Here is a 20,851-nt window from a genome sequence, read left to right as displayed (position 1 = left end):
ATTTAAACATCTAAAGTACAAAAAACCTTTGCACAGTACTGCATGTGAATGAATGATTGAATAAAAAGAAAGACAAACAAACATCCAGTTCTGTTTGGCCAATTATAGGCTATGAATCATAGATTTATGAAACTACATTCATCGTCATAGGCAACAGGGACAGCGGTGTCCTGTGTTGTCCTTTCATCAAGGCCATTCACCTTTTCTTCTTCTTATCCCTGAGCTGCTGTTGTCCTCTGTCCTCTTCTCACTGTGAGGTCAGCCAGCAGTGAATGCTGGCGTGGACGATAAGTCTCATTTGAATTCAAAAATGCTTTAACAAATCGTTTCTCCTATTTAAAAAATAACCGATGAGGTTAATTCCCTGTAACTCTTGCTGTATGTAACTCAATAGGGTACTGTATCTGCATGGTGCCACGGGGAGGAATGCTGAGACAACCAGCACAGATAACATCATGACACATGAATGCGCTGCATCATGTTTCCAGAGGCATCCCCTCTGATCCAGACCTGATGAAATAATGTTGGCAGTGAGTAAGCATGTGTGTGAAAGAGTGTGAGAAAGAAAGAAGAGCAAGAGGCCTTGAGAAAATGGTAAAAGGTCAAATGTATTTGAAAACATTTATTCATAACTTTATTCAGGCAAAATGTTTCAGTTTGTTTAATAAAAATGTTTTAACCTTTAGCTTTAGTTGAATGTTCTGTCACTATAGCAACTGCTATCAGCAATGTAACGTAATGTAATATTTAATCTCAATAATTTCTGGTTTTTAACATCTATCGTTTTGGACTTAAGGTCCTCAACCTTTGCTGAAAGTGTGTTTCTGTATAGCTGTGTAGCTTCATGCAGAATATTCATTTTGTTACACTGTAATATTTCTGTTTCCTCGTTTGAGTTATATGTTATATTCTGAATGCACACTCTGCTTTGGCACCATCAGGTGGTCCCAATTGGGAAAACTGAAGTAAAAGCAAAAGAGATTCACTTTGGGTTTTGCATCCATTGGTTCATTAACATCAGCCATATTGCTCCAGTTCTATTCAAATTGAAATAATTCAGCAGTAATGATTTTGTCCAAGAACACAATAAAAAAGTGATATATATTGGTCATGTAAAGCAGCACAGTTCTGAATTACTGAAACTACAGAGTAAAATATATTGAAATTAATGTTTATATAAATGTACTAATAATACATTAAGACTGTAATATTAAAAGTGAAGGGTTTCAGCTTTGGTTGAATGTGTTCCTGTATAAATTGCAGGCACGGAGCAGAGTACATGTAAGTATACAGTGACTCAGAGAGGCTGCCTGAGGAAGTAAACAGTGTTTTATGTTTCTGTTTGTTACCAAACATCACATGTAGCCCTAATCACATGTAACCCGCTGCTGTCCACTTCACATAAAGACAGGATGAGATGGCAACAACCCGATGGCAACCCGAGTCAGTGTCCTCTAAATGAAACTGATACTGTCTGATTGTAATGATTAAACCAGACTATGTGTTTCCTCTCTTTTAAAATGTAAGAGAAGAGTGAAAATGCTGATGGCTCTCCTGGACAGATGCCTCCAGCTGGATGTCTTATCTTTTGCCCTTTCAGTACCAGCTTTCCCACCCCCCACCAGAGTTGTGGGGGGTAGGAAAGCTTCACATTCCAGCTCTTAGAAAACGTAACACATGGTTTCAAGATGGACTTTTTTGTCTTAATAAAAAGTTGCATCCATTTGTTTTATTTCATTACCTGGACTTCTTGTCAGATAACTGGGGACTAACATGGCACCAACCTAGAAAACAATTAACACCTTTCCTTGTTGCTGCTCGTCAACATCAGAGGACTTACTGGAAGTGCATTTTTCCAGCTCGTATCCAAATCTTTCACCATGCTGACAGAGGTGGAGGGTACAGTTATAATGTGGGGGGAAAGTCCCTCCCTGCCACCAGCCTCTGTATTGGCTGGATGAGCATCAGACCCAGGAGAGCTGTCAGCCAATGAATGGAGGCGCAGATGCAGGGAGAGGAGACGGCTGTACAAACCGGCTAACAGAGAGACAGATATCTACCGGGGAGAGAGAGAGAGAGAGTCTGCAGGCAAGATCTAATCTGTGAAACTCGTTTTTGCAACTGCTAGCATCGACATGGAGAAGAAAGTCACAGATTTCTCAGGAAGATGGAGAATGAAGTCTTCGGAAAATTTCGATGAACTTTTGAAAGCACTTGGTGAGTAATGGTTTTTGTTCATTTTGTTTTAAACTCATAAGTAGATTATCAGTTTAGTTGGCTGTTTTCTCACATTTTCTGACGCATGTCGCATCCCGATTATTTTTTTCCACCATTGTATCAAAATTCTTTACATGCAAAACTTCTCAAACTTTGATGCCAGTTTATAGTCAAGATGCACGTTGTTCTGGTTTATCATCAACCATTTAGGTCCATTGTTAAAATGCAAAAAGGATGAAGGAAGGAAAGAGATCCATCTTCCTTACAAAGACCTGCCAATCATTTTGTTAGTGGCATTATCAGCTGGAAATCCACTTGGCTTATAGGTCAACCAGAGGACCAGAGTGGTCTGAAGTGGCTCTCTGTGGTTAAATTGGTTTGTTCCTGCCCCGCTAACACATGTTCCTTGGTAAGGTACACAAGACTGTAAAGGTTCCAGTTTTAAGTCCTCTTTGGGGAGAACAGAAGAGAAAAGTTCAGAGGAGGGTCAGCCAGTGGCATCCATTAAAAATCTGAAGACAAATAGCCTGTGGAAGAATGTTAGATTAGACTCATCTGAAGCAGGGTCCTCCTCATGCGGTTGTAATTAGAGCCAGTGTAAACGGAACTAAGCCTTGACATGGGCCCCAGCAGCCAGCCGGCTCCGAGACTGACTTTCCTTCACTGCCCTAGGCCTCCCTGACCCAACCTAGGGCTGTGTGTGTGAGTGTGTATGCTGCCTCTGCTAGCACCATTCCATGATCAAATATGGTCTGAACTGGATCTGATTTGTAGGGTAGTCCTGATCTCTCTGAAGCCCATCCAGCTTGCATAAATAGCGGCAAAAACTACACGGTCAACGGGCAGCTTATGTTTGTTTTTTTATTCATTAAATATCACATCTCTGCTGACTCTCTTGCTGCATAAATCCACGGTTGCATTATATAATGTGTCTACCAGGAACAGGCCTGTGGACCCAAGGGGTCAGGGGGCCCCAAGTCCAGAGCCTCTGAAATTACTTAACATTTCTTGTTGGAAACAAAATGACATGGTAAAAAAAAAAAAAAAAAAAAAAGGGATAAAAGTACAACAAAGACACACAAAAACCACTACAAAATGATCATGAATATGCAGAAGATGACTACAAAGAGATGCGAAACAACTATTAAGAAACACAATATAACCACAAAGAGATGCAAAACTACTACAAAATGGCCATAAAGAGACTCAAAAACACAACAAAAACACAAATAACACCCACAAATACATGTTAAATGACTTTAAATTGGCATCTCTTTCAGTAAAGGTAAGGGTCCATGCATAAAGCGCATATTCTACAGCTGTCTTTAAATGTTTCATCACCAGTTGAAAGAACTAGAGTAGTTATCTTTGCACCGCCACATCAGGCAGAAACAGCATTAAAGTGTATTAGATCAGTTTACCCAAACCAAGTTTTCATTGTTCCATTTTTGGCTTTTGCAAAGCCCTCATATTCAATGTCAGTCTCTTTGCAACATCAAACAAAGCACTTTTTTTTTGTTTTTGCAGCTGTGAAAAGATGAACCTCATGACCCTAAATGTTCAGGTGAACGCTCAAACTATGACGAAGTAAACAAGCATCCAGCTTCAGCACAGTTTTTGCTGACAGAAAGTTGAGTGGATAATCACTCACTTTTTGTTTGATGATGAAGTGTGTTTTTGACGTTTTGTAGCTTTGGTGGTCCTTGTGTCTGCACCTCTGATAGTCAAGAATGCATTTCTCCTGTTTCTTTGCAAACCATGACTTCAACAGTGTCACAGTAATTAGTGGTTTAAGGACCATACCAGCGGTTTTGCGTGTTGTAACCCATTAGGCACAAATCACATATGCTTAACATTACTGGCAACTGAAGCATACCCTGGATTCTGACTTGAAACCGAGAGAAAACTTACAGTGAACATTTCATTGTCTTATGTTTTGTTGGGCAAAGTAGTTGTTTTATTATTATGTGGCAGTGCAGCAGCATGGACTGTTTGCAATGTATACATAACCTTTGCTCTATGAAAACCAAAACTTGGAAAAGGAGGAATGAATTTGGTTGTTACTTGTAAAGGCTCCTGTGTGGCTGTCGGGTCTCAAATATCAGATGACATACTTTATTGAACACAAAGCAAAGAAAAATGTCCCTGCTCATATCTGTGATGGCTGTGATCAACATAACATTATCAAAAAACTAAAAGCGCTGAAAGATTCACAGTCATTGTTGGATTAGCTACCTAAAGCAAGGTTGTTTGGGCTACACAATCAAAACCACTGGTATGTTTCTTTCTTCACAACTGTATATTCTTTCCACTCATCACAAACCAGCCCAGGTGAGGCTTTCACCACGGCTGCCAGTTTAATATTACCTCTGTTTGTGCGTGGTCAGGTGTGAACGTGTTCCTGAGGAAGATCGCAGTGACGGCGGCCTCCAGCCCAGCAGTAGAAATCACCCAGCAGGGAGAGAGTCTGTCCATCAAGACATCCACCAGCGTCCGCACCACCCATGTCTCCTTCACTGTGGGTGAATCCTTCAATGAGACCACAGTGGATGGACGTCCCTGCACGGTACACACCCTTTTACTTCCCATATAAACATTCCTGTATAATGTTAATACATGCACACAAGGATTTGGCCAAGGACAGCATAAGGAACCACAGTTCTGCTCAGAAGAAAACATGTGGAAATAATTTCAGTACAACTCCAGAGTCAGTCCTGGTGATAATACATGGATCTGTTCTTTATTTCTTAATGCAGAGTGAGTGATGAAGGACACAGTTCATTACAGCCCGTAAAAATGTTCTGACATGCAGGGATTGCCACACTGAGCTCTGGTTATGATGAAACCCAAACTTTGTTGTATCCAAAGTACTCAAGTGATGTCAGAAATTAACATTCCCCTTATGTGAATCCCTGCAGAGTTTTCCCAAGTGGGAAACAGACACCAAGATCAGCTGTGAACAGACTTTACAGAAAGGCGATGGGCCTAAAACAGGGTGGACCCGGGAGCTGACCAACGACAGAGAACTGATACTGGTAATTATTTGTGTACAGCCCCAATAAACAGATTATCAGATTAAAAAAGACAATACAGAAACGCTTTGGTAGAAAGAAATACACGACACCAGCCTCCTAGCTGTAACTTAGAGTTGAAGATGTCAGAAACTTTTGAGAGCGACTTGGAAGAATAACAGAAGAGTCAACAAACTGCTGGCGAGTGCTTCAAATATGTAACACAGCAAAAACAGGCTATTTAAATGATACAAAAGGCTAGCAGTTGTGGTAACCATGCTGGAATAATGCAGGAACACTTCCAAGTCAAACAACGGGTAGTTTTCTCATTCTGTCAGTATTCTGTGAATTATGCATCTTAAATTTTACACAAAACCGCAAATGTCAACCTGATGGTGAGGCTAGACAAGAAGTTAGAGGAGCACCAAAGTCTGTTATATTCATCCACTGGGGGCTAAAAGCCATGTAATAATAATAAGGGTCTTTCTGAGTATAAGAGCTTGAGAAGACAACAATCCAAGCAATATTCCCAGTCGTGTTTTTTTCATGATTAATAATGCATTAGTAAATGATTTATTAGCTTACCTATAAACCTCTCATGGAAACAGGCTTCTAAAAGTTTAAACCCTGTCTTTTTGTTGCTGTTTTCTTCCAGACAATGACTGCCGGGGATGTTGTCTGCACCAGAGTTTACGAGAGAGAATGAGGACATTTTTTCAAGACTGTCATACAATACTCCTGTTTTGTGTCCCTTGCATGGTTTACATTTACTCGCCTAGTTTTCGTTTTTTTCCACAGCCAGTCAGATGTTGGTCAGACCTTGCTCAAACAGTCCACTATGTAGAAGAGGCTTCTGTTTACATTAATGTATATTGGCACAACTGTCTTTATAATACCAAAGCTGAATTTACTCTTTTTGTATCATACAGAAATGTCACACATTCCTTTTTGAAAGCTATATTACAGTGTCTAAATCCTTTTTCTAGATGTTAATAAACTGTTTTGTATGAATTCTCAGTCTTTATGCAGCCTCCACCCTGCACCTCCTATTCCCTTGTCTTCCATCTGCATATCACTTTACATCATTGTCTGCCATTCATACTCTGACCACGCTGATTATTCCACACCCTTTCCCTTTCCATTTGCACTCCAGTACCTTGTCCTCTGTGTGCTCTCTGTCATCATATCCCCACTACAATATGTGCTCAATTAGTTTAAAAACTCCCAAAGACAATTCATATTTTATAAACTCCTCTGTGAGAGATGTTTTGGCAAAGACAAGAAGGGAAATAGGGAGTGGAGAGGAAAATGAGTGAGGGGAAACAGAGAGGGCAGCCATGAGAAAGTTATTTCATAGCATCAGGAGAAGGTTATTCTTCTTACTCTCCCTTTTCCAGCTGTACCTACTTACAGAATGAGCTCAATAAAAATTCCCCCACCCTTTTTCTCTGGCTTTGCACCCAGGTACAAAGCGTTAAGTGACTTCCTCTTACGCCGTTCTTCCTCCAGCTGTTCTCTCTCAAAACCCACTTTTCAGTATAATGGACACAAACAAAACATGCAAACACAAACTGGGACGTGAGGCGAGAGCACCATCGGTTAAAAAATGATAGATTAACCAGCACTCACAGTCCCTGAGGTCTATCATTTACTCAACTAAAACTCAACACTGCAGCTCAGTCTGAGGCACTTCACCTTGCTGTGAAAAATGAACATTCGGGGTCTCTCAGGCACTTCCTGAGGGGAGTGCTGCTTCGGTTCACAGGCGGTGATGGTTTTTCCAGGTTTTCAAACAGTGTGTGAAGTGCTTCCCAGTTTATACACTTGGTGCTGAGCAAGCAGCAGGAGGACTGGGCCTCCTCCCGGATGAAACTTCTCAGTAACCTCAGTGGGTTAATGTGTGTGTGTGTGTGTGTGTGTGTGTGTGTGTGTGTGTGTGTGTGTGCATTAGTGGAGGAAAATCTACCAATACAAGTCCTGTATCCAAGTAAAAGTAAAAGTAGATAAGTATGAGCAGCAAAATGTACTTATTATACTGTGTCATGCATTATTAAATTGTCAATACCAATGTCTGATTGTATCTGGTAATTAGTTTTACTACATTATTTACAGTTTAGTAGCTTAGTTTTGTGGTTCTAAACTATGGTAGGGCCCCAAAGAGCTCAAACTAAATCTGAACTGTTGTAAAATGATTAATGTGGCAAGAAAGAAGAAAAAATGTTCTGTTACACAAATGATTTGTATATTTTGGACTTTTCCTCGATCTTTGCCGTGTGAAATATGGGATAATTTGGCCTATTTGAACCTCAAACAATTATTTAAATGAAACCATCTGAGAAGTTTTGAGGGGAAATCTTTTTTTTGTGGAATTTGAACCAACTCATAGACATCTAAATGCGATGATGAGGCCACAGCAGACGTTGCTTTTTTTGTGAGCAGGCCAAAAATGTTGGGGGCCGTTGGTTTATTCCTTAATAATGCATTATATTCTATAAACTCATCACGTTTTTTTAATGTAAAACCTTAATCTGTAAATAGCAATGGTCAAAATAAAGTTGTGCAGTAAAAAATGCAAGTGTATAAAGTAGTACAAAATGGAGATACTCAAGTAAAGTACAATCACCTCAGAACTGTTCTTAAATACAGTGTAAATGTTCATAGTTACTTTTGAACACTGATCTGCAAACAGTTTGTTTCTGCATGAAATAAGAAAAGTGAACGGATTATGTGTGACCAAGTATGCACGGCTTACACAACTTCGCCCATCATGTACGTGCTCTTATGTCTCACAGGCAGAAAGTATGTTTTCAGTGGCCGCAGTGAAACCCAATTTATTGTGTAAGCGCTCATGAAAACCACAGCACTTTAACTGCACTCTGGAGGGGATGGAAAGTTCCTTGGTATTTGCACAATAAGAAAATTGGCATCGCACACACACACAGACACACACATCCAAGCATATGAGATGCCTGATTCTGTCTAAACGACCCCTTTGACTAATGGTTGTTAGCCTCATAGGAGGAGCAGTGAAAACCACCCAATCCCTCCTTGTTAGCCGGGTCACTTTCCACACACAACTGTTATGCCAGTTCATTCCTCAGGCAGTGATGTCATGGAGCCTCGCATTGCTTGATTGGCTGAGGAATGCTGCGGTTTTAGGACCGGGAGGCACCCGAGTCCAGCCGTTTGAATCGGGGCCATCTGGACCAGTCATGACAGGGGCCATTAGAGGAAATGATGAGTCACAGGAGTCAGCTGACAAACACAGACGCGGCTGGATGACGATATGAAGACAAATGAAGCAAAGCCTGCGAGCAGGTCCAAGAAGACAACACAAGTGGTGATACATGCCCATTCAACTGCCACAGCTAAACTAAAAAAGCTTTCATCATTAATTATATGAGCAACTGAGGCTGTCAAAATGGCCGCTCATTCTTTGTTCTCCATGCCACATCCATTTCCACCCCATAATCCACGTTTCTTTGTGGTTCTTCATTTCTCTGTGGTTACATTGATGTTTAATTTACATTTTATTCATGGTGATATGAAACAGAACCTTGACTCGAAAATAAAAAAAGTTCCATATTTACCTCCCAATAAAAAATATGTACATACATTGACAAAAAAAATCCCTGAATTGACAATCAATGGTTCCCAACATTTTTGACCTATTAACCTTGACCTTTGACCTTTTGACCTTTAACCTAAGATTTTACTTTTTTAGATCGTGTCAGAGGCCTGAAAAGTAAAAAGTTTTTGAAATGTAATGTAGCATAAACATGCATTTTTCCTTTTTCCTATCCCACTAAATCATCCACAGCTCCTCAGATTTATCCTGTTGTGTCTCAGTATTCCACGTGTGGGCCGTCAGTGCAAACTCACGCTGTGCAGACACACATTGTTCAAAACCACTGGACTTTATTTTAAATTTTAGGGGAGAAACAAAAGTAAATATCTCAGGCTGAATTTTGGAGAAATGCATTTAAAATGATTCAGAAGACAACTAGAACATTTTAATTTGATGAAATGGTGCAGCACTAAAAAACATGGAGCCCTGAATTAGACTTTTCAAAGCTACTTAAATTAAAGAAGCTGTGATCACTCCCATTGATATACAGAAATACTATACTTCCAGAATACTCAGCCATAGTTTACATATATACTGATTGTTGATTAAAATGTGCCTGTGCATGCATAAATAAGGGATTGTACAGTATGTGTATGAACGGGTCTGTGTGTGTGCTGTATGTGTGCGTGAGAGGCTGTCTACGTGTTTGTAATGAAATCATATGACTGCCCTTGCCCATGTGACCATGTGATTTGTAAGAGAAGAGAATGAAAAGAGACCAGTCTGGATTGCACATGGGCATTAGGCCATGAAATGTGTATAAACTAGTGGAGCTAAAGATGTAATCCTCCCTGCTGCTGCTCAGCCTGTTACTGCAGGGTCATAGTCATATATGAGAAGTGCAAAGAAAAACCTGCTAAAATGCATCGTGCACACGAACTGGGATCAAAGGTGACAAACAAGAGCTATGACTATGACTGTGCAACAGTATTAACTATAGGAAACTGACATTAAATAACACTTAAAATCAATCAACACATTTCATGAAAATTACAGCTACTGCACCTTTACAAATCCCTGCAGTTCAAGTCCCATATCTGTCCTGAGAATCACATTCAGGTGAGACCAGAGTGGGAAAAAATATTCCTTCAAGGCACAAGAGTGACATCTACTGGAGGAGGAGCAAATAGTCTTTTTAAAAACCGCATCACCACGTCTTCTCTACTTTGACTTTACAGTTAGAAATTCCAATTAGGATTTAAAGATCACGGCAATTATTGGTTAATAGAATGCATGTCATATGTAGTCACAATCATACATTTAAAGCAGTTGAATCATTTTCTAAGGTGCCTTTGACACAATGCATAGCTTTTAGCAGTAAATGAATCCAATTCTAGATATATGTCACAAATAATAACAGCAGTTCATTGGTTCAGAGGTTGCTGAAAGAGGGTTCACTTGCTATTTTAAATTAATTATAATCAAGGCCATTTAGAAAATTGTCAAATAAGGAAGAATGATATTATCTACCACATTGTTTCAGAAACTGAATCGCAGGCTCTGGGCTCAGTTTATATCTCATATTATGTCAAAGCTGAAAAGATAACCTTCCTGCCTTAAATCTCATTTATGTGTGGTGCAGGTTTTATTGGAAAAACTTGTTTTAACTTGGATTTACCACAATGGTGTGGGTGTACTTCATGAAAAGAGGAAGTCTTCCAAACTCGTGTATTCACTGGGGATTTCACAGGTGAACTAAGCATTTGTGGGCTAAAGATTAAACCTTCATTTTCAGTCCTGTTTTCTGATTGGCTGAAATACTGGGAGCTGTTGAAGAACAAATAATAAAAACACACCTGTCTCTGCCTCCCAGGTAAAAGTAATCCCTTGAAAACACACTCATATTTATATTTTCTTCACAGGTTTAATCACCTTCTAATACGCCAGTATTAGAAGTATAGTGAAGATCTATTTATGTTACGGTCTGTTGGAAGATTCCTCAATATGAACTGTAGACATACATGTAAACACACATAAATATCACCTACATTCTCATTAATTGAACAACTGAATTTTTTAAGTGTATGTTTTAAAACAAAATATTTATATTATTACTATTTATTTTCTTTAATTATTTTTTCTTTGATGTAACTGTATCTCACCAGTGGTTGTACATTTGCAGTCCTTCTGATTTGTTTTACTGCATAAACAAAGTTGTTAAAACGAACCCACCAAACCTGTATACAGTCCCAATTGATTGGATGTAAATGAAAATAATTATACGAGTTATTTTTTTAAATGAGAAAAAATAGAATAAATTAAAATAAAATAAAATAAAAAAGTTAAATCCAAATAATTTAAAAAAATAGGTTTGCGTGGCCACGCCCCCGTCAGTTCCCACGTGTTCCTCTGCCGCAGCAGCAGTCACATGACCTCGGCTGTCTGGTTACTTCCCGAGCCTCGGTCGTTATCTTGCAGGAGGCAAATAACGGACCCGTTTTGATCTCCTGCCACACGACGTAGCTGCAAACCGGATCCTGACGGTCAGGACTGAAGAGGGAAAACCTCCAGGGGATACAACCGTTCACCTGTCTGTAACGTTAAGTCGTGTTCACCTGTTATTTAAGCTGCGGAGACATGATCACCGGAGGAGGGGCGGGTAGCTAGTTCACTGGGATAAAAACACCGAAACGCCGCCCGCACTTTCGCTTTGGAAAAGAAACAAACGTAGCATTTTCGTCTGGTGGTAGACGGCTGCCTTTCCTCTTTTCCTAACATTAGCTCTAAGTGGTGGCTACTTGACATTAGCTCCGATTTCCGCCATTAACCGGCCACCAACATGTCAAAATACACGAGCTTTCCAGACCCGGTGGATGACCACAACCCTTTCCAGGTGGGTGTTTTGAAATAAAAGCTAACATTAGCAACCGTCAGTGTGTCTGTGATGGTGTGTTTGATGGATGAAAGTCAATTGATGTTGTCTCTGTGTAATAGCACGCATGTTGTTGCTCATGTGACATGTGTGGCTGTTGCTGGGCCTTCCTGCCTTCCCTGATCATTGCCCACTTGTAGCTCTTACTAACGCGCTGATAAAAACCACTCAGCTTGGTGAAATGAAGATTAATGTTCCAGCAAAGTCAAACTTTTCTACTGTGCTAATTAAATTAACATTTTGTTTGTCTGCCACAGGACCCTGCAGTGACTCAACACAGCAGCAACACAGGATATGCCACACTGGATCTTTACAACCCATTTGACAACACGACTGGGGTGAGCAATATTTTCTTTGTGAGATTATAGCGGAGTCATTAAAATACCTAGGGCTCCAACTAACAATTGTTTTCATCATTAATTAATCTGCCAGTTGATTCCTTGATTAATTGTTTTGTCTGTGATTTATTCAGCATTATCAAAACATTAAAGTTTTATCTTTTCCTCCACTCTACCTTTAGTGAAATAGTGAAAAATGCACATTATACCTTCCTAACAGCCCAAGTAAATGTATTCGGATTGCTTGTTTCTTTCAACTGACAGTCTGAAACCCAAACATATTCAATATGTTATCATATATGATTAACAAAAGTCTCAAATTCTCACATTTGAGAAGCTGGAACCAATAAATATTTGACATTTTATTTTGAAAAAATGCTTCACTGTCTTTCGTACACTTCCTCTAATCACCTGGTTCCACGGTGCTGTGGGGTAATTTGATTAAACACAAGTTAATTTAGAAATATGCTGTATGCAGGCACAAGGCTGCAAAATGTAGCCAGGTAATCAGACTAAAGTGCCTTTTAGTTTAATGTTTAATCCAAGAGTCTGTAGCTTCTTTCAGCTTGGCTTCAGAGCTGGCTGCAGACAAGCCTGAGGTTATCTGCTGTAAAAGTAACAAATGAATTAAAATATTTGTGGATAGTTGGAAAGTAAAATGCACATAAAGTGAGTTTGTTCTGCTAGGTATAGAAATAAACTAGAAATTTTTCTGTTTTGTCTTTTTTTTAGATAAAGAAACTGACTGACATTTAACTTTGTGAGTCACGGTGGAGCTTAAGCTTCCTGATAATCAAACCAAACTGCAGTTTCATTTCACTTTGTTCATACATTGTATTTGGATCGCTGAACAAATCACAGATGATGGTGGTGATTCAGTTTGGATGGAGCCATGGTGGGGAAAAAAAAACTGAATATCTTAAATAAATTTTTCTGCCTTGTTATGTCAGCTGATCTTGTGCTTCAGTGGTGCTTCAGCTGACACACAATTTTAATTGTAATTGTGGAGCTGTCAGTGTTCAGAGTTCAAGGTCCTGGCACGGATGAACTAGAGCCTTGATTGAGGGCTGCAAATTTACTATAAACTGATGCAAAACGAGCATAAACAGAAACACAATAACTACGAAGAGACACTAAATTACATCAAAGAGAAACAAAGTGACTACAAAGACTCAAAGTGACATAGAAGTACTTCAGAGACACAAAATCCCTACAAAGTCTACTACAAGGAGAAAGGAAGTGACTCCAAAAACACACAAAACAACTATAAAGACACAAAGAGTGACTACAGAGATGCACAAAGTGACTACAAAGAGACACAAAATGACCACAGAGAGATGCAAAGGCTAAAAACAGTGTGTTATTTATGTCTGTTTTAACCTGTGGTCCTGCTCATGTGTATGTGTGTGTGTGTGTGTGTCTTATAATCCATTTAATGGCTGCAGTGCAGTTACCTGCTTCACCTGCTCTGGTTATCCAGCCATGAGTGTGAGGACTGGATTGTACATGAATAAACACCATTATACAGTTCTTATGTCTTAAAATGTTCAGTTAAAGTACGACCAGTTACCACAAAAGCAGAAAGCAGACACAAAAGAACTGAACCATACACAAGGTGTATGTGAATGTTATAGAGTTTAGAGATTTTGTTGCTAGGAAACAGCTTGGGTCTAAGTTATGAACCGTGTCAGTGGAGTTCTGTTGCTAGGGAACGTGTACTTCCTGTCAGCTGTGTTAGTATTAGCAAATACTGCAGGAACAGGAACTAAACTTGACCTGTGTTGTCTTCATAGATCTTTATCATTATGAAACTGAATGCGTGAGCACAAATCTCTATACCCACTCCTGCAGTTATCCACAGTTAACTGCCTTGTATAACCGTGTTCTGACATAATGCAGACTCACTCTGGTCTTGGTCTATTACTGGCAATGTCCTTTAGTAATTATGGACAATCATGAGTCACTGGAGCCATTAAACTCAAATGATTGATAACACATGAGCAGGGAAAAGTTATATTCTGACATGTTTTATGTTTTATGTATGTCTTTACAATATATTTTCTAGCCTCCACCACCATATGAAGCCACCTCTCCCTCTGCTCCATCTGTGCCTGCGCAGACCCCACCCAGCAGGACAACACCCACTGAGCCTCGCAACTATGGCTCCTACAACTCCCAGGTATACACGCTGCAAAGTGTACATTCAGTCCTGTGTCTGCACTTCATAGAAAACACTCGACGTTTGTACACTCAACCGAATCTCCTCTGGGAATCTCTTACCATCAGATTCCGGGTCTTTTACATAAATCCTTTTCATTATTTATGACACAAACACACAACCTATCTCTTTGAAACTTGACATGCAGTTTCTGTGTCTGCCTGTGTGTGTAGACTGCAGTCAATGCTACCACAGCAGAGCTCCTGAAGAAGCAGGAGGAGCTGGAGAAGAAAGCCCGGGAGCTGGAGAGGAGAGAGAGGGAGCTGGAGTCACACAGCCTGGGACCTGGAGCCTGTAAGAGAGGAGGAGATGAGGAATTATTTGGGGGGTTAAGGGAACCAGTTGCTGAAACTGGTTCTGTCACATTTATAGTCCATGATGAATACTTATAAATACAGTTCATGTTTTGATGATGTATAGCAGATATATGGAAATGCTATGATATACACAGGTAATAGAGCTGGTGTTTTGAATGCAAACATATATTTACTTAGTAATTTTTACAACATATAGATGCCAAAGTCACTGTAAAGTTAACATTTTCACATTTCAACCGAAAATCAAAGATATTGAAAGAAATTAATTGAAATCCCTTGATTTTACCATAAATAAACATTTATTAAATGGGTTATAATTTACTGTAATGTAGTTTAGGCAGATCTTAACAACTATAATTTGTCCTGTTTAGGCATATTTTCCATTTTTACAGCAGTTTTTTTTTACTATATTTTCATTCATTACAGCAGTCTCCGCTCATGGGTGTCCACAGGAGGAGTTATAGTTGGGGACAAATACATTAGCTCTGTCTACAACTATATTATAAAGAAAATAAATGTGTATATGCTGCTTACAAATGCAAATTGGAGAGTTAAAGTAAAGTGTTGCTTAAGAAATCACTGTTTCTCACTGTCTTCCTCTTCAGCCCGTCAGAATAACTGGCCTCCGCTGCCCTCATTCTGCCCAGTGGGCCCCTGCTTCTACCAGGACATCAATGTGGAGATCAGTCAGCGTTTCCAGCGCACAGTCACCATCATGTACTACTTCTGGATGTGTGAGTTCCTATAACTCATACTCTGCTGTACAATTGTGTAACTTAACATTAGCGTCCTGATGTAACACTGCAAATGAAGGCAGCTGGACTTGACTCAGGTTCTTCAAAGCATTTAACCTCATGTAGGGCACTGGGGGCATTTAACTTTGAGATAGTCCAGGTGTTAACAGTCGCACCAGAGGGTAAATTCCTGGTGTCCTCACTAGTCAGTTAGAACTACAGAAGCCTTTCGAGTGAGAGGTGAAACGTCTTCAAGAACCTCAAGCAAGTCCTAGTTGCCTTCCTGTAGCACATAGAAAATACTTTCACCTGGATGACCAGGAATCTTCACACACGCTATAAATTAAGTGTTGTATCTCTGTAGGGGTTTGGGTGGTGTGGTGTGGGGAACCTGTGGTATATGTGAGCCAGTAGGAGCTAAAAGAATATCTTGAGAAGCTGAACCTAGAGCTGACTCATGCCTGTGTGAACTCCACTGTCCTGTTTGGAGTACAAGCTTGAATGTTTGCACAAAGACTCTGACACTTAAGTGCTAGATTGAGAGCTGTGGGAGGGACCAGCTGAAATCAGTGTTTACCGAAGGTGAAGAAGATTCAGCTGTTTTCACCTGGAGCATTTAAACAAGGACCAGGTCAAATAAATTAGTTGTTATTGACCCACACAGAGCTTCCAATAGTAATAGTACACACACTGGGAAAATTTGTTTAGTTTTGGGTTCAGATATGTGTTCACAAACATACATCTGGATTCTAGCATGATTTTAAAATGAACCTTGATACCGTTTTTGAAAACGAAAATGAGAGAGAGAGGGGGACAGACAGAAAGTGAGCACACGAGAGAGAGAGAGACAACAAACAAAAAATGAAACTGAACAGAAACCAAGTTAATTTTTTTTCCCAGCTATATTTTACTTTCTGTTTTATTTTCACTGCTGAATGCTGAAAACCGATGATGATGGATATACATGATTTTACTTTGATAATCCTGCAAAAACAGCCTGTACTAACCTATAAAATTATGTAATTATTATTTGCCTTTTTTGTTTAATCATAGCAAATGATCCAAAGTCTCGTACCAGTCTCTTGGATCCTCTGCCCCATGAAACTGTAGAATCCAAATAATACATTACATATTTAATAGCTATTGTCATGCCTGCTGTTAATATTGCATGCTCTGTTATGTATTTTAGTCCCTTATTCCTGTCTACTGATAACTCTGTTGTTTCTCTTTTACTTCAGTCCTAGTATTCAGTAGTTATCATTTAATTGTAATTATTGACTGCATATAGTCACTCAATATGCACCCAGAGTAAATTTCTCTGTAATTGAGATATGATTATAACTTTGAACATCAAATACTAGAAACATCATACCTTATAGATTTTATCAACAAAATCAAAACAAAAACAAAGAAACCCACATGAGATTAAAAAGATAACAGCTGGTGCAAACAGGATATAAAAATTGGTTTTGACAAATGCTTCAGATGATGATGATGATTAATTTAGCTTTTGTTCCAGACGTGCCCTAAAAACCACCTTGACTCTAAAGCCTGGAACTAGGGGCAACCACAAGAGCCAACTCTACACCCAGCAGTATGCAAAGAGAAGTAGTAACAAATAGCGTCATATTGCATCAGCCAAAATCCTGACAAACTGTCTTCTTCTCACGAGGGGGGGATGGGCAAGTTGGATTTGTGTTTTAGTCCGCAGCTCTGTATTAAAGCAACAAAGAGTGAGATCCTTAAACGCAGACTGTGGTGCTGTTGACTCTTGTTCAACCACTCCCTCTCTTCCTTTTGTACACGGTGTCTTCTTTTTATCCGTCTTTGTCTATGTCCAGTCTGCACTTGCACGCTGCTCTTCAACCTCATCTCCTCCCTGGCCATGTTCTGCGTGGACCCCAGTGGCGGCGTCGGCCTGGGCCTCGCCATCCTCTGGGCGCTTCTCTTCACCCCCTGCTCCTTCGTCTGTTGGTACCGACCTGTGTACAAAGCCTTCAGGTGTGTGCTGCCATCTTGATGAAAAAGTGGGCCAAAAACTACAACTTTATCCTTCACTAGCTGTTTAAATTTATGATTACTGGCTGCATTTTGATCCAGGATGAGCCAAGAAAGTCTTACATGGCTCCCAGTCAATGACATTCTTCAGGGTTCACCTCAGACCTGCCTGGGAACAGCCTTTAGAAGTATTAATAGTGACCCCTGCCACATGCTGTTCACTTTATAAATGGCCTATAGGAGCCATTGACTCTACCCTGTGTTTTAATAGGAACTGAATCTGAGAGAGAGAGAAAGCAATGGAGGAGGAACTAGGGACACCAGCAAAAGACGCATGTGAACAAAGACAACTGGTTTATATAAAATAAGATAAATATTTCATGCCAACTTACCTTTTAAAGGCCTGTGTGGACATTTGCTTCAATTTCCTGTTAGTATTTTTGTATTTGGTAGGTGAAAGCACCCGTGTTGTTGGTGTGCACTCTGTGAAGACGTCATATTAGTAAAGCGTACTGTAAACGGATGTGAGTTGTTGCTTCATTTTGCTCAGCAATAATATTTTCCTTGTCCTCACCAGGAGTGACAGCTCCTTCAACTTCTTCGTCTTCTTCTTCGTTTTCTTTGCCCAAGTGGTCGTCTATGTCATCATGACGATTGGCATCCCTGGCTGGGGTTTCAGGTATGACTAACAAACAAACCATCTCTGTGTTAGACTCTTTCCAGTTCATGTTTTTCATGTTAACACTTGTATATATTAGCAAAATCTGTATCTGGCTGTCTTATCTGGGAAGAAAAAAATTGGAATGCAGCCATTGTTAATGTTATCTAATTATACTTGTTTGCAGGTTACAGGTTTGCTTTGTGAAGAAAGTTTAATATAGCGAAACTTTTTCTTTCATCAGTCAGCTAATATTGTTAACACTTCTTAACTAAGTACACACTGTCCTTATTTGAGCTAACAGTGCTGACAGAGCAAAGATAACAAGGATAATATAATACCAGGTGTAAATGTTGTTGTCTGGATAACTTACTCGCACATAGATTGCCTTTGAATTCCAGGTGCAAAAGTGGATATTAATCGACTTCCCTCGCCATTCCTCGCTTTCTGTCTTTTATTTCTCTGTCCTCACGGCCTCTTTCCTCTCTCAGCGGGTGGATTGTGAGCCTGGCTGCTCTGAAGACGAGCGTTCCCGTCGGTGCGATCATGATGATAAATGCCATCCTCTTTACGGCCCAAACCGCCATGGGGGTTGTCCTGCTGAAGAAGGTGAGGGGAAGGGGAAGGTGTGGGGGGGTGGATTCACAGATAGTGACTCAAATTAAGGTTGCCTTTTTTGACAAGGTGTCAGTCGCACTATCCCTGCGTGGATTAATTAACAGGATATTCATAGTAGTATGGTAAATACAGGAATTCCACAGAGCATAAGCACAAGTAAATGGGTCAAAGCGTGAACCTCATAAAGTAGTACACTCATATTTAGTGTAGATATACAGGGTGATTGATAACTAGAAGGAGGTAAGTTTGACTTTGAGTGACTTTGCTGATTATGCATTATTAAGTAACTTTTGTGGTTTTTCTGTTTTGGATAATAGTCACTGTCAAAATGGTGACCACGGAGCTCCTTCTTCATTTACCCTCATATTTTTTTTTTTTACCGACTAACTACTACGCAACTTCAGTTGATGATCCTCTGTTTCCCAAGGCACAGAATATTCAGAAACCTGGATAAGGTGTTTACATGCTAAAGTATTATTCCTCTGATAGTACTCCAGCTATCTAGGTCGCTGAACCCAGGATATAGTGTTTATACAGGTCAGAAAGGAATAGGGTTGTGAGTTCATGTAAAGTACAAAGTGAATGAACAGCAGGTTTAAGTCAGTAATACTTAAATACTTTCAGTAAGTCTAAAAATAAATGGGAGACAATAGGAAATAGCGGTACATGATCTAGTAGGTCACATTTTCTCAAATAAAGCCAAAGGAACAACAAAATTGCCAAGCTATATTTGCATTTTCTACCTGCTCTATGCAAATACTGCCACCCGCTGTGCCCAGGTGGTCCAACTACCATGAGGCAGCCAGTAGATAACAAACAGTCAGAAGAATAGCCATGATATCAGGTTCTGTGTATCATTTTCACCCTCACAATGCATCATATGATGATGAATTGCTGCGTGTATCAGGTGTCAGCGTGTTCTTCTTTCTCCCGCCCGTTCAGGTCCACAGTCTGTACAGGCAGACTGATGCCAGCTTCCAAAAGGCCCAGGCTGAGTTCGCCACCGGAGTCATGTCCAATCAGGCTGTACGCCAGGCCGCCGCCAGCGCCGCCACCAACGCCGCCCAGGGGGCCTTCACCGCACCTCGATAGAGAGGGACAGGAGGGGCTGGGAGGGTAAGAAGCGCAGGAAGGAGGGCCTTCTCAGCTTGATAGAGGAACAGTATGGTATTTATTTCCCCACAGGTGATAAGAATTAGATGAAGAGGGGCAGTTGAGTCTTATTAATTACCCTGGGGACACCTGAACTTTAGGGCACTTGCATGAGACAGAGGTGGGGTTGTCTACTTTCAAAATGTGTACAGGACAAGTTAGCTATATTGCCAAACCAGGAGTCAACATATCGTAAGTGTTGATTCAAGAAGCAGAAAAATGGTGCGAGATGTGAAAACAATAAGATGCTGAAGCTGTAAGAAATTTATCACAGTCGTACCAAGTGTCAGTGAATGCAGGGAGATGCTTTTTATATGAAAAGACAAGCTCTGTGCCAAGTGGAATAGTACTAGCGTGGATATTTCCCATTTTTAAATGACTCAGATGTACGTTGTGTTTACGAGGGGCCATGTTTGCAACAGATGTTAAAGAGTTGGAGCTGAACACTGAAACATTGCCATTCTAACCTTTCATCCACAACTGAGCAGATTGACTTTTAGCCAACGCTATTTTTTGTTGCTTAAGTGTAAAACTAACGAATTTTTGTTATTATTCCAGATGAGAATGCCTATTTACCGTATTGCCAAAACCCTCTCATACTGTAAAGATTATCAACATGTGTTGTTTTGGTTACAATATATCTGTCACTGTTATGTTGGTGTTGCTTGTGGTTCTTATGATTATTACAAGTCACTGTCTTGGTTTTAATAAAAAATAAATTGTCATGCTTACACAGTCAACTGCACCTATTTTGTCTTACATTATTGATTAACATTAACAAAAAAAAAAAAAAAACAACCTCAGCACAAAGTCCACTAATTAGCTGCTCTGGTGGTTTCAGTTGTATAACACCATCTTCCTTATTAGCTGAAGCGGAGCTGGAGTCGCCCGGTTGTCATGGAAACAGTTTCCAAGGTCAAGAGTAAACAAGATTGAAAAGTTTTTTTTATCTGAGGAAAAGTTAAGTATGTTTTAATGTTGTATTTATGTTTTAATTGAGTAAACTCCCCAACTTTAAGCAAATTCAGTTCCTTTACATGTTATTTGCACAGTTTGTCGTTATTAACTGACATTTTCTACAGCCGTTAAC

The 20,851-nt window shown here is 39.9% G+C and overlaps 2 protein-coding genes across 2 annotated transcripts; both read left to right on the top strand.

Moving 5' to 3' along the window:
- The first annotated feature begins 1,980 nt into the window (after nucleotides 1-1,980).
- Nucleotides 1,981-6,239, top strand: crabp2b (cellular retinoic acid binding protein 2, b). Its single transcript, XM_018685084.2, has 4 exons — nucleotides 1,981-2,217; nucleotides 4,605-4,783; nucleotides 5,136-5,252; nucleotides 5,884-6,239. The coding sequence occupies exons 1-4, from the start codon at nucleotides 2,136-2,138 to the stop codon at nucleotides 5,932-5,934; spliced, it is 429 nt and encodes a 142-aa protein (XP_018540600.1). The 5' UTR covers nucleotides 1,981-2,135; the 3' UTR covers nucleotides 5,935-6,239.
- Nucleotides 6,240-11,214: 4,975 nt separating this feature from the next.
- scamp3 (secretory carrier membrane protein 3) lies at nucleotides 11,215-20,501 on the top strand. The gene is made up of 9 exons (XM_018685025.2): nucleotides 11,215-11,689; nucleotides 11,986-12,066; nucleotides 14,132-14,245; nucleotides 14,458-14,578; nucleotides 15,207-15,335; nucleotides 17,177-17,336; nucleotides 17,911-18,012; nucleotides 18,483-18,600; nucleotides 19,552-20,501. The coding sequence occupies exons 1-9, from the start codon at nucleotides 11,636-11,638 to the stop codon at nucleotides 19,699-19,701; spliced, it is 1,029 nt and encodes a 342-aa protein (XP_018540541.1). The 5' UTR covers nucleotides 11,215-11,635; the 3' UTR covers nucleotides 19,702-20,501.
- Nucleotides 20,502-20,851: the final 350 nt, after the last annotated feature.

Source organism: Lates calcarifer, linkage group LG3 (genome assembly GCF_001640805.2).
Source record: "Lates calcarifer isolate ASB-BC8 linkage group LG3, TLL_Latcal_v3, whole genome shotgun sequence".
Lineage (NCBI taxonomy): Eukaryota > Metazoa > Chordata > Actinopteri > Centropomidae > Lates > Lates calcarifer.
The sequence above is the reverse complement of the archived record's forward strand: the minus strand, read 5'-3'. Positions and strand labels throughout refer to the sequence as shown.

Excerpts from the sequence above, each read along its gene's own strand:
- crabp2b (XM_018685084.2), top strand. The coding sequence starts at position 2,136 with ATGGAGAAGAAAGTCACAGATTTCTCAGGAAGATGGAGAATGAAGTCT. Across the intron at positions 4,784-5,135 it reads TGGATGGACGTCCCTGCACG|AGTTTTCCCAAGTGGGAAAC; the intron begins GTACACACCCTT and ends GAATCCCTGCAG. Across the intron at positions 5,253-5,883 it reads ACGACAGAGAACTGATACTG|ACAATGACTGCCGGGGATGT; the intron begins GTAATTATTTGT and ends GTTTTCTTCCAG.
- scamp3 (XM_018685025.2), top strand. The coding sequence starts at position 11,636 with ATGTCAAAATACACGAGCTTTCCAGACCCGGTGGATGACCACAACCCT. Across the intron at positions 12,067-14,131 it reads CATTTGACAACACGACTGGG|CCTCCACCACCATATGAAGC; the intron begins GTGAGCAATATT and ends TATATTTTCTAG. Across the intron at positions 17,337-17,910 it reads CCTGTGTACAAAGCCTTCAG|GAGTGACAGCTCCTTCAACT; the intron begins GTGTGTGCTGCC and ends TGTCCTCACCAG.